The sequence below is a fragment of the Branchiostoma floridae genome, chromosome 13 (genome assembly GCF_000003815.2).
Source record: "Branchiostoma floridae strain S238N-H82 chromosome 13, Bfl_VNyyK, whole genome shotgun sequence".
Classification (NCBI taxonomy): Eukaryota; Metazoa; Chordata; class Leptocardii; order Amphioxiformes; family Branchiostomatidae; genus Branchiostoma; species Branchiostoma floridae.
This window is the reverse complement of record NC_049991.1, coordinates 17,569,380-17,583,612: the sequence shown is the minus strand read 5'-3', so window position 1 is coordinate 17,583,612 and position 14,233 is coordinate 17,569,380. Positions and strand designations below refer to the sequence as shown.

At 41.4% G+C, this 14,233-nt stretch overlaps 1 protein-coding gene across 1 annotated transcript; it reads left to right on the top strand.

The window, feature by feature from the left end:
• The first annotated feature begins 987 nt into the window (after positions 1 to 987).
• LOC118428401 lies at positions 988 to 2,334 on the top strand. The gene is made up of 4 exons (XM_035838442.1): positions 988 to 1,031; positions 1,168 to 1,220; positions 1,587 to 1,752; positions 2,189 to 2,334. Exons 1-4 carry the CDS (start codon positions 1,018 to 1,020, stop codon positions 2,313 to 2,315), a joined length of 360 nt encoding a protein of 119 aa, XP_035694335.1. The 5' UTR covers positions 988 to 1,017; the 3' UTR covers positions 2,316 to 2,334.
• Positions 2,335 to 14,233: the final 11,899 nt, after the last annotated feature.

The following is a 14,233-nucleotide window of genomic DNA, read 5'->3' as shown; positions in this document are numbered from 1 at the left end:
AGGTCAGCAGGACTGGCTGGGCTGAAATTGTCGTCTTGATCTTTTCAATCGACCATAACTTCCATACTCATGTGACCATATAATACCTCTCGCGTAACAGTGAATTTGCACGGTAGTGTAAATCGCTACTTTTGTGCTGTGTGTAACAATGAATCAGAAAAACTGCGGGCCCTCTCATCGACTAGTGCGGTAGGTGGGGTGGGGCACATACGTTGACCTCACGTTTAGCAAAACCTATGCAGAGCATTGTGCAATCAAGTAAGAGAGACTACCAAATTAAGGCTGCGTCTGCTTGGTAAAGAAATCATTTCTTGTTATCCGGACTATCCCCTACAAGATTTGAAAGGTACTAGCATTTTACCATGTTGAGACAATGAATCTTTTACGTTTGCAGCCAGTCTTTGAAACCGAGTGACGAAATTGACCCAAATACTCCGCGAAGGACTACTATCCAAGCAGAGTATAGGTTCCGGCTGTTTTTTTAACGTTTTTTTAGTCGTTTTTGTCGGGCATTCTTTTTTTTTTTGTTTTATCTTGCTGTGTCAAAACCTGGCTGGCTGGCGTACTTCAAGAAAAATGACAAAATAGAAAGCCCGATAAAAACTTTAAAAAAAACGTTGAAAAACAGCCGGAGCCTAACCTCTGCTTGGAGAGTAGCGAAGGGCAAACTAATAGGTACATACACGCGCGGAGAAAATTTTTAGGGGGTTATCCTTGCTCTTACCTGTCACGTATAACAATGGCTGCATTCAAGTAACTTATGAATATTCAAAAGTTTGGCATATGCTTGGATGAACTTGAACAATACAGTACGTCAGATAGGTATCATATGATCTCATGTTTCCTTTACCGAGAAAAACATTTAGTCCTTTGCATCTTCTCATGAATATTCAGTAGCTGGAGTAACTTTTTTGAAATTCACTTCCTCCTTCAGTATATAAGAGCACAGGTAGATCAGGATACAGTGATCGTCGTCAGTACAAGCACTACCACATCGCTAACGGACATCTTTTGTATATGACAAATATGGGGTGAGAATCACTACCTTTCTATGTTGTCACGTTGTACTTTTTGGTGCGATATAGGTCAAAGATTGCACGACATAGAAGCCTGCGCTGCGAGTGTTTCAACAATTATTTAACATCCGTCTCTACATTACGTCCACAGGTTCCACACTTTCGTACTTTTGCTGGTACTGTCTGCCCTAGCTTGGAAAGGGGGTAAGTAAAGTTGTGTGTGCGTGTGTTTTGTGTGCACTTTTATGCGTGCTTTCCGTTAGTCCGAGTGCGTGTGCGTGTGTGTGTGTACGTGTTTGGGAGAGGTGTTCGTGTGCGTAGGTGAGTGTGCGTGTTTGTGTTGATAAGTGAGAGACTGTGTGTGTGTATGTGTCACGGTGTGTGTGTGTCACGGTGTGTGTGTGTGTGTGTGTGTGCGTGCGTGTCTGTGTGCGTGTGTGGAGGGGGCGGAGTGTGTTTACGTATGTGTTAAGTGTGTGCTTTGCGTTATGTGTTTTTGTGCGTGCTTCGTATTTTCTACTTTTACAAAACAGCTTACAAGTATACAATTCAGATTCTTATATGTTACAGAGGCTTCCTGGCATGTTGCTACCGGAGCCTGCGGTGGACAAATCGGAAACAAGGGCTACTTCTGGGCGATTCGCAGGAACTGTAGCCCTAACGGCGACGGGATGACCTGCGAACAAGTCTGCAAGGCCAATGAACAAAGGCTGTTGGATCATACCAGCCATCGGCGGTACGTTTAATTGAGGATATGACAATTTCAATCTCCGTCAAGTTTTTTTTGTGTGTGTGTGTGTCCGACATAATAATTTCCACCTTTGTCGTGATACCAACGGCAGCTGTACGTAAAAAAGGATCACGGACTTCCACTTTACGTTTTTCCAAAGTCACGTTTCTTCCAAAATATGTGGAACCATAGTCTCCAAGCAGTCGTGTTAGCTGGATGAGAAATATAGAGAATAATTTGGCCATATAAGGCCTGGACAAAAGAGATTTCAGTCTGTCTATTGCAATCTATCCAGTTCTCCTAGGCCAGTTCACTGGCACTAGACTTTTATTCCTAACTTGGCAAAAGTCCCCTATTACTATTCGACCAGGTGGGAGTCTGGTAGAGACTAGTGGAACCATATTTATGATGTCACATCGTAAGTTCTTGTTTCCTTCTACAGACCGCGCGTCGACTGTTACGACGCGTTCTACGTCAGCTATCGAGTGATGTACCACTACAACACCGGCTGCACCTGGCGGGCCAACCACTGCGGGCCAAACTACTGCTGCTGCCGCACCCCGTACTAGTTCAGCGCGGCATGGTGGAGTGACCACCGGAGGAGTTTTGCTTGTAGAGTAGTTTGTTGAAATGCATGCATAAAGAGCGCCAAGTCTTATGGATTAAGAGGTGTCGGAGAACTAGAAAATGCAAGTTCGTATATGTGAGAAAGGATTGTTTATCTTAGATTAGTCTTTCTACATCAAAAGTATCATCAGTACTTCACAGACATATTCTCAACTAGAAGATATTTTTGTGTGAGATTAGAACCAAGCGTTACCTTTGGGGTGAAAACACAATTGTAAACTGTTTCCAAAATCAGCCTATAAAGCAACGACTTAGCAGAAAATATAAGCATTAAGTTTTAACAGGCACTTCCTTTCTGGAGGAGGACATATAGTGTGAGTAGACAAATTTAAACGCAGTGTACTTGTATCTTCCTAGAATAAAGATGTAGCTATAGCAATTTGATGTTTCATGATATTGTTTAATTTATACTCTTAGAAAAATAGAGCCAATCTGTCTTGATATCATCGAGAATTGTGCAATCGAGTTAGAAAGTGTTTCCAGGCGTTACTTTTATGGTGCTGGCTACATTGCGGGTACAGGTAGAACTAGAGTTCGGCGACCTCATACCTCCATGAAAATTTAGAGCTTTCGTAAATTTCATGCAATTGACTAACACATTAACATAATTTATGCATCGTATTGTTCATCATTGACTAACGTACACATGTCACAATTATAAAATTCCCAATATTAATCATAAAGCGTTTCTGCAATTTTTACATAAATTATGCAAATAAGTTCCTCATTACCATATTTGGTATCTGCTTATATTCCACCTATCATAGTTAACATGTGTTACATTTATTGAAGTCCAGTTATTGAAAACAATGGAATTATACAATTTCCTCATTAATTATGCAAATTAAGTCCTCATTTGCATAAAATGTATATCATTATGAACATCTTTGCCTAAGGTACCCGCATGCCTAATATGATGCCAATCCATCAATCCTTTCTGCAGTTATCCTCTTTAGAATGTCTTGACAAAAACGCCCCTGCAGTTCCGAAATTAAATGTTAGGGGGCTGAAACCTGCCCCACTTTGTCATGACACTGCAAGCTATCTACCAGCCAAATGTCAAGACCATATCACATCCAGGACAAGAGATACATTGAAAAAACTGCCATGATATAATATCCTCATTAATTATGCAAATGTACTCTTATTTTGCATAATTAGTATTTAATCTTGTACAACATTGTCTAAGGTACCTATATACCAAAAATCATGAAAATCCGTTGTTTCCTTCTTGAGTTATCCTCGTCAGAAGTTTTTGACAAAAATGCCCCTGCTATCCCAAAACTAGACGCTAGGGGGCCCAAACTTACGTAATTTTTTCCTGAGCACAAGAGCTATCTAATACTTAAAAATCTTGACCATAGCATGTTCAGAACACCGAGATAGCAAAACCGGAAGTTGCGCTGCAGTACCAAGGCCACACACCAGGGGGCCCAAAATTGACCTTGACCTTCGTCTTCCCAACCCCTACCTACATGCCAAATATCATCGTAGTCCATCAAGAGGTTCTCAAGTTATGCTGACCACAAATATGCGGACACACAGACACACACACACACAGACACACACACAGACACACTCAAAACTATACCTCCATTTTTTCATGGAGGTAAAAATGTACTTCTTTGTGTCTTCTTTGAATAAAGCTGAGGTGATTTGATTTTTCATGGCTGTGTTTCATTCTTCAGATCCTCTTATAAAGAAATAAACTAATGTCTTGATATCATCAACCGCCTATCAAGCATTATGCAATCAATTTAGAAATAATAGCCAAATTAAGGCTGCCATTGCGACCCGTTCCCCGTCCAAATGGGTGTAGAGTATGGTATACAAATATTCATAAAGCTCAGTTAGGGGTCTTACTTATGCTAGTATATGTGCTGTTAAACCCATACAGGTTTTGTTGGATACTGGAGCAATACCGAGTGAGTGGGTTTTTAGGTAGGTTGTGAGTTCGGTCCCTACCCTTTGCTGCTTTCTCTGCTTAGCACTCAGCATTCGGGGAAGAATATGGAAGTTGAACACACACCACTACCAGATGACTGCCCTCCTACTGATGTAGTGATTGCACACAGTTGTGTGGCCCAGAGCTACTGAAACGAAGATGGGCGCCGCCCTATTTGCCATTCTTGTGCGGGAAGGACTTTAACTTTTTTAAAGGTTTTGAAAGGTGTTAGTACTTTGATATTTTGAGATATTGACCCTTTTGTCGGTCAAGCAGATAATATTTCAAGCTTCGTGCAACCGAGTGAGAAATTTGACCCAGATAGACAGCGAGTGTGAAGCTGATAATAACGCGGTCAAAACTTTTTCGGGGGTTTCCTTTGCTCATGCATATTCATATATAACAATGGCTGCATTCAATTTTCTTATGAATATTCAATAGTTTGATATGCTTCGACAAACGTGAACAATATGTCTGATAGGTATCATATGATGTCATATTTCCTTTACCGAGAAAAACATGGTTTCGTCTCATGAATATTCAGTATCTGTAGTCACTTGGTTAGGTAAACACAATGCGTTCTTTGGTAACTTTATTTCAAAACAACTACATTCACTTCCTCCTGCCATAAGAGCGCACGCACATCAGTACACACAGGTGCGTTAAAAACCCAGCTCTTGTCTGTGCAACAAGTACCTAGGCCCACATCGCTGCGAAGAAAGTCTTCCAGTTGCAACCTAAACATGAGGTGAGATTCGCTTAGTAACATTTCTATTCTGTACTGTTCTTTTAGTTGATGTCAATATGCAAAGCAAAACGTTGATTTTTTGTCTTTCGCCGCGCTTCCGCGGCGAAAGGCAATCAGACCGATATTAGATTGCTGTCCGTCTGTCCGTCCGTCCGTCCGTCCGGGTCGACCATGCCATACCGTGCTAGCGAGATATTCTACCCTGTAGATTCGACGGTATGTAACGTTATGACATACGTATCGGCCTACCATGAATGTGCTGCTTGGTTTGCGGTCCATGCCATATCGTGCTAGCGAGATATTCTACCCTGCAGATTCGACGGTATGTAACGTTATGACATACGTATCGGCCTACCATGAATGTGCTGCTTGGTTTCTGTATGGCTTATAAGCAGGAATTTGCAGAGACGGATGTGAACGGTGAGGATTTCTTCGTAAGATTGTATACAATTTATAAACTAACATGTTCGCTGTTTGGTTATAATAAAACAGACATTGTAGAGAACAGTTTGACATGTCATTTACTTTGTTTTATGGAAAATCACCGCTACAAAATCTAGAATTGTGTAAGATGCGTGCGCCGCATCTGACATGGTGTGGGAGGGGGGCGTATTCGGAAATTTCTTACTCTAAGAAATTTCAGGCTATTTTCGTGTAACAAACTTCTTTCAGCAAAATAGTAGCCCTCGGATGCGTTGAAAATAGAATTACCCACATTTAATTTATAATTTCGAAAGGGAAGATTCTGACCGAGCTCGACGGAGTGAGTCTGACGCGTGACGTCACGACTCCGTCAAGTAAAAGCATAATTGCGTTACTAAAAGAAACGAAACGTTCCATTAAACATACCACGGACCTGTTTTAGTTTAAAATATCTACCTTTCACATGATCTTGCCATTAAAAAAAATATTTCCATTACTGTATATGCCATGTTAATATTTTATGTTCAGTTGTTTATGGTGACAATACTTTGTTTGTTCTTGCAGAAATTCAGGACACATCTACTGATAAATTTGATTACTACAGTGCACTTTCATAAAACCCTGTTGTACTGTAACAGAGCCGTTCTTAACAGCGAAACAATCCGAATAAAGTTAACATCATTCATGCAGTTGTGTTATTATACAGTTCAAGTAAAATATACTCTGTGAGAACCACTACCTTACTAAACAGTTATATAACCTAGCACTTGACCAAACTGTGCCAGAGCTGCCAACGTTGCAGACTTGGCACCCACGCTTGACCAAACTATGCCAAACAATTTTACCTACACAATATAAGTAAGCGAAAGACTAGCTTTTTTCAGAAGCTCTTGTTTTGTAGCTGGTCAGACTTTCCTTGCAACCTGGGTACCATCCGAGCAGTAGTTAGCTTCTATGTTCGTCTCTGGTACCCTAATACATGTAACAGAGAAGCGACTGTATACATAGTGTATAATACCCCCTTTTCACTAGGACGGCACTCTCGCCGCGCTCTCTACGACCTCAAATTTGACAGATCGCTAAACGAACTGTAAAGGAAAAAAAAAGGAATCTTTTTACGCTTTGGTGTTTTCTTGTCTTTTTCGGTCACACTTTTACATTTTGTATGATATACCCAGTATGAAATCAAATGTTACACACGTCCGGTCTAGGTCGCAGTGCGATAATAGTTTAGTGGAAAGGGGCTTAATAAACGTCGGAGTGAACTATTACCCGGATGGTACCCAGGCTACTGTCCTTGTCCCACCTTATGTAAACACCTCGAAAATCTTGCTGTGTTGAATTTTGACTCTTTTTAAGCAAAACCAGTCGGCGTCGGATGAAGCTTTCCTGTGTTTACGTACACTGTGCCGTACTAGCTTGACGCAGGTCTGTCGGTCTAAAGCCTGTAGTCACTTTCCTTGGTCAGACCGTTCACAGGGAAACGTATACGTAGATAATATACCTTTTCAACTAGGACGGCGCTCTCGCCGCGATCTCTCTGCGACCTAAAATTTGACATATCGTTCAGCGAATTGTATAGAAAAGAAACGAATCTTTGTACACTTTGTTTGTTTTGTTGTCGTTTCAGCCACACTTTTACGTTTTGGATAATATACATTGTGTGAAAGCGAAGATTACCCATGTCCTATTTAGGTCGCAGTGAGAGCGCATCGCGATCGCCGTCTAGTGGAAAAGTCACTCAGGCAAATGTGCGGCTCTTGACACGTTTCTAACAGTGTTGATATTGCATAAAAAGTATCTTGCTGCTTCCAGTCGCTTTTGGCGAGTGGCGCACTAGTGGAATTTTAACAAAACATGTTCGAAAATCAGCGCAAGGGATCTGGACAGCCTACGGTAAACTCGCAAGCCTCTGCCAGTGCCTTTTATCAATCAGGACGAACTGGCGCTGGGTACTCTTTCAGTGATTGCGTCAAAGTTAAAGCTATGTCACGTTACAGAAATGACTTATAGCGCCAAAATACTGCATACTGTACCGCATATAAATTACAAGACGCAAAAAAGGCACAAAAATAACATATTTGTCCTGAGCTGTCCACTGTCAAATGAGTCTTGTCTCCTGTGCCTATGAGAATAATTGTTACGGCTGTGTTCGTCCTGACTGGCCACCTTTCTTGCCAGAGATTTGGGGAGCAGCATTTTTTTTCGGCCCAGACATGTCCGACCTGTAATACCCTCTTTCCACTAGGACGGCGCTCTCGCCACGCTCTCTCTGCGACCTGAAGTTTGACAGATCGCTCAACGAATTGTATAGAAAAGAAACGAACTTTTCTGTGTTTTGTAGTTTGCTCAGTAACACTTTTAAATGCTGCATGATATACCCAGTGTGAAATCAAAGGTTACACATATCCTATTTAGGTCGCAGTGAGAGCGCATCGCGATAGCCGTCTACTGGAAAGGGGGCCTAACTGCCTAAGGCATAGGTGACTCTGTAATTATCTTGTCACGATGGTTTGTTGCTAGCTTCTGACATGAGCAGGAATACTAATGAGCTGCATGTCGGACTTTTTAAGTCGTCATACCAGGGCCGCGATCATGTTTGATACTGGTGTTCCGGGCCGGGCTTACGTTATCACATGGGGTTCTACTATTATCGCAGAGGTTAACGTATTTCGAACGCGCTTCGCGCTTCCAAGTCTGCCGCTTTCGAAAAATTGAATATCCGATCCGGTCGTTGGAATTGAGGTCGGTAGGTAGTCGACGTATTGGTTTATACCACACCGTCTGGGTTATACCATCGGCGCCAAATTTTCTCAATTTCTGGCGCATTTTGCATCGAAATTTTGCATCGGAACCCACAGCTACTTCTGGGCCATGTGTGTGTTTGTGTGTGTGTGTGTTTGTGTGTGTGTGTGTGTGTGTGTGTGTGCGTGTGTGTGTGTGTGTGTGTTTGTGCGTGCGCACGTGCTTCGGGGCGGGTATAACATGAATAACATGCAACACGGTGTATTCCGTATAGTATTCCCTTTTTACCCTCGGTCCCAGCCCTCCCGCGGGTCAGATCATCCTCTGACCCTGACCTTCGGGCGATCCTACCCGCGGTCGGGCTGGTACCTCGGGTTATATAGAAAGTTTATGCAATGCACCATGTTGTATTCTATATCGTACCACCCATTGGTGAAAATGGTATGAAAATGCATGCATGTGAGCTTTTCAATCCTGCTACAGCCTCCTGGAATACAATGCAGCAGTAACATTTGGTGGTGTCACAATTTTGTTCCCTCCTTCCAGGCTTACAACTGTCTTCGTGATTCTGCTGGTTTGCGCCCTGGTGCTGGAAACGGAGGCATGGACCAGCCGTCGTCGGAGCTTCGTCTCTACTCGTCGTCGGAGCTTCATCTCTACTCGTCGTCGGAGCTTCATCTCTACTCGTCGTCGGAGCTTCATCTCTACTCGTCGTCGGAGCTTCATCTCTACTCGTCGTCGGAGCTTCATCTCTACTCGTCGTCGCTTCTACACTCGAAGGCATTTTACCGTGAGCAAAGTTGCATCGTGAAGTATCAATGATGTCTTATGCAGGACATTGTTTGGCATGCAGAGAATAAGAGCATAATAACGCGGGGTGGTATTAATATTGGCAGACGTCTAGGGCTAAGTTATCTGTGTTAAGGTGCGCTCCCACCGCACTTGTGTCAAGCTTTCGTCACTGCAAATAAACAAATAAACTGCGGGGTTCGAAAAATACTCAACGAGTTTTAGAGATAAAGAACGAATTTTGTTGTCTTCTAAGTAATACTTTTACGTATTATGCAATATCTAAATCATAAAAATCGAAGAAAATAACAAAACAGTGACGCAGTGACCGAACCCCGCAGTGACGCTAGCCTGACACAAGTACTAGTGCGGTGAGAGTGCACCTTTAGGTATCTGTAGGGTGTCAACATATGAAAATCTATTCCATTGCATGTCAAAAGAAAAGGAATGCTTGATAAACAACCTGTACAGCCACATACTGCATAGAAACATTACCCCATTACTTAAACAACTAAGTGATGCCAAGAAATACCGAATAGAAGACTGAAGATTGCTAATCATTTTTTTCTGCTTTCTCGCACAGTGGCAAGTAAGCCAGCATCCACCGTGAGAATGGAAGCCGAATGCCGTAGCCGAATCTACCGAGGGACGTACCCCGATGACTCGACCACAAACTTGGAAAGACGCGTTGAGACGCATAAGAATTAGAAATCATATCAGAAATAGAAAGGTATCAGAAGTAGAAATGTATCAGAAGTAGAAATGTAGCGGGATGAGAAATGTAACAGGCAACCTCTGTCCTCTCTCCATTCAATGAGAAGTCTATACTCTTATCAACCTATATAACCTTCTTGCTCTTATCTATACTCTTATAAGAAACATGAGTTGAAAACATAGTGTAAAGTAATCTTACTGTCTAATTCGTATAAGAAAAACACAACAATATTTCTAAAGTCATTATGAACTATGACATCAATTGTAAAGGTATTTTACACAATTTTTATGATAGAAGATGATATTATTGAGAGATAATACCAAAACACTTTCTTTTAGGATGTAAAAGACATCGACAGCAAATCCATTTAGGCAATACTTCCTTTACAGAAAACAAAATTGTGAATTCATAGTAAGTCATATCTTCATGGTGGATATAGTGTTGATAGAAGGTACGCTGTGGCAATGTAATCTCCTCAAATAAAGCTGCTGTAGTGGGATCTTTGTTTCATGATTATGAACCTTCTAATTTAAATGATAGAGATGTTCTGTTTGAAAAAAAAAACTTCAATTGAAGCAGTTGTGTGTGGAATTATAGGTACTTCCTGTTCCACGTTTAGGTTGTCACCAAGTTTAGGTTATCCTATACCTCTATGTTGTACGTGTAATATTCGTTGCCATACATTGTACCATATGCAATTGTAGTGCAATCAATCAAGAGAAATTTGTCCTAAAAAGGGAGCGTTAGCCACACAGACTGTCATTGTTCAAACGTACCACACGTTAAAAGGCCCTGAAACTGGGCTTAAATTTTAGGCTAAAATTAGCTCACATGCACATCACGCCACCTCACGAATTTGAAGCAAACAACAGCTCTACTCAACCATGCATCACCGATAAGATTGTTTCTAGGTACCTCGGTCAGTGGCGTCCTTTATTGCTGTGTTGTTTAAGAGCATAACAAAAACATCTTTTTGAAAAGGTACATGGAGGAAGCAAGCTTATGGGTCAGTTAGTCCTCACTCATAGTGAGCAATTGGGCTTGTCTCAATCATGATGTTTCTGACCTAGGGTGAAGAGATGCTGTTACAGTTCCAATCATGTAACCCGTAACCTTGGAGTGGCCTTCAGGCCTTGTTACGTGGTGACCATTAAGTAAAAAAAAAGCTAATTTGTTAGCGCTAAGCACTAATGATGCTGTTATATCCCCTTTTCCCCTTGGCCGGTGCTCTCACTGCGCTCTCTCTGCAACCTAAAATTCAGCAAATCCTTCAACGAATTGTATAGAAAAGAACGAACCTTTTTTTACATTTTGCGTGTTTTGTTGTCTCCTCAGTCATACGTTTACGTTTTATATGCTATACCTAGTGTGGAAGCGAAGGTTACACATATCTCATTTAGGTCGCAGGGAGAGCGCAGCACGGTCGCTGTCTAGTGGAAAGGGGGCCTTAGTCACAGAGGACCTTTAGTTGCCTGTCTTATGTACCATTTGGCGTGGAAAGATGGTCACAGTGCCGTCCTGGGTATTAGTTACCACCAACTGCCCGTCACGTCCCATGGAAACGCCCCAAGGGCAAGGATGTTCCAATTTTTTTTTAAATCATATTTTCCTCATTCCCGCTTCTCCTAAAAAGGAAGCGTTCGTCACACAGACTGCATATAGTACTATAGATTGAAAGCACGTCATTGTTCACGAGTCCCACACGTCAAAAGGCCATGAAACTGAGCCTAAACTTAGGTCACATGTATATGACGCCACCTCGCGAACTTTACGATAACAACAGCTCTACTCAACCATGCACTAGAGAAACATGAGCACACGATACTATTGGGCAAGCCGAATGCTATAGTATGATTATGTTAATGTCCCTAAACAAGTAGATTAAGGGTGTTCTTTTTACTCGCATACTGTACTATATGGCGCTCCTAATCGTATTTTATTGTGTGATAGTAACTTGAAAAAAAGACTGCAGTGAAAACAGTCTGAATTTCTGCACTTTTGCTTTTCAAGTAAGTTTCGTATCAAAATCGGACCTGTCCTTAAGTATCTTTTTGAATACATGGCTGCTGTAAAGGATGGCCCATCAGACAAATCTCCCGTATTCATTTTTATTTGAAAAGCCACAACACAACACTACAGTCCGGTTAAACAAGTAGAAGTGCCATTATTATTTTCAGAATTTGCTACACTGCCAAGAATGTGACCTACTCGGCACTTTCTTGATATCCAAATTTTAATGAGAACAATCTTCAGCTATTGTCAATTCTATCTGAAAGCCTTTGATATTCATCAACTATGCACTATTGCCCTAGAAGTCAAACAGAATCTACTACAGTTTCCAGAATGCATAAAATGTAGCAATGTCAACGAAATTGTATAAACAGTGGTGAACATGAAAAGTCAAGGCCAAAAGGTACAGTAAGTACTTACTTTCGCCTTAATACCTGCATTTCCATTTCAAACAGCTCTACATACCTAGTAGTTCCGCTATGATGAAATGCATGGTTCTTCAACAGACCCAATTTGAATTTGAACGCAGGAGGGAAGCACTTCATATCCCCATTTTCACTACCTTTGCCTACTACGGTTCTAAACATACTACGATGGTTATATCCTTTGAGGGGTGATCGATAAGTTCTCGGCCTCAGACGGCCAGACCAGGGCACAAACCAGTACGGGTTATTTATCCCATTTTTTTAGCCCTTAAAACAAATATTTTAGAAACAAGTGCTATCTACAAAGAGTTGTGCTAGCATAGGGTACAAACCTTAAACCCATTTTATACCAGTATTTCATGGAACACTCTTTGGTATAATAAAGGGATAAAACCCCCGCTATCCCATTTTTTTGCCAATAGGTACTTCTTGAAACACTCTTTGGTATAATAAAGGGATAAGACCCCCGCTATCCCATTTTTTTGCCAATAGGTACTTCTTGAAACAATCTCTGGTATAATAAAGGGATAAGACCCCCGCTATCCCATTTTTTGCCAATAGGTACAAAATTCAAAAGATTCAAAAATAATCGTCTGGTAAAAAAATGGGTTAACTCATGAACAATTACATTAGCACGTTTTTTTTCAACTAACACGTTTTTATAAGTAAAAACAAAATCTGTACTAATTAAATGTACTAAATAATCAAGTCTCACAAACTAGCAGTAGGACCAACAAAGTTCTTGGGGTGGAAGTAAACTCGAATGTCAGATACAGAATTGGTAAAAAGCTACAAACACTAGAAAAAGCGCATAACGCCATATGGCATGTACAAAAAGTGTCTGTGCTTGAAAAGTTGAATTCAATTCATAACTTAGCTGCCGGCATTCCCATGGACTTTTTTCCGCACAAATATTCTTATCGTTACTGTTTTTGCGGATATTTCTATTCAGAACTTCTCTAAAAAAACAGCCAAGCAGCTAATAAATCAACATGGGTTTTCCACGGGTAAAACTGTCAACAGTCAACTCGGACAATTCAAAACCTCAGTCAGGAGGTGTCCGTCCTTTTCAAGAGGCAATAAACATAGAAACAAAGAAACCTAATCATTCTGTACTCGTACATTGCACGAAACCTCACCTCATGTTGGTGCACACTTGGACTGGACGTTCTCGGGAGCAGTGGAGTTGGGGGCCCGTACCAGACTGAGGCGTAACACCTGCGTGATGTTCTTTTATAGTATGACTGGTTTCTTGGTAAAGGAAGTATCACATGAGGTCTAGATATAAGGATTGCTTTGTTTGAGTTCACTCCTCCGACACCCAATTGTGAATATTCATGAGATTTGTGACGTTCCCATCGCGTTTTCATGAATATGCATGACCACGGTACAGTCCCTAAAACTTTTTCATGGGTGGACCTGTTATTTTTGCCCGAACAGGCTTACGCACTTTAGGTTGAAAGTTACACAATCACAAGGAAGGAGAACAAACGTGACCATGCAGGACCTTCATGGATCAAGTCAGCCAACGTGAAACAAATGATAAAAAAAAACGTCTCCAAACCACTCAATTTTGCTCGTTTTGTGTGTTTCAGAGTCAAACGCAGGTGAAAACTTTAGCTTCCTCCCGAGAGTAGCCTTCCCAGGTACATTTGTGTTCAAGTTCTGCGTAGAGTAACCTGATATTTCTCAGGAAGTATTGCTCTTTGTGCTGTGACCACTTAGCCGTTTAACCACTCTGAAAAGAAATCAGTTTGCTTCAAACCTCATGTTTCGCATCCATTCTATTGCTGCCCGCCTTACGTGTCAGGTACACAGCAGTGAACATATTAATCTTGGCGTAAGGACACTGACACTTTCAATGCAATGGCAAGACTTTTGCTGCGCTACTGGGTAACATCTAATGCGCTGTCTGTATATTTGCTGGTTCATAGTGCTTATATGGCCTCCTTTCCACTATGTGTATGTTTGTAACCTTCGATTTCATACTGGGTATATCATAAAACTTGTAAAAATGTGACTGAAAAGACAAGGAAACACAAAAAGCGTGAAAAGATTCG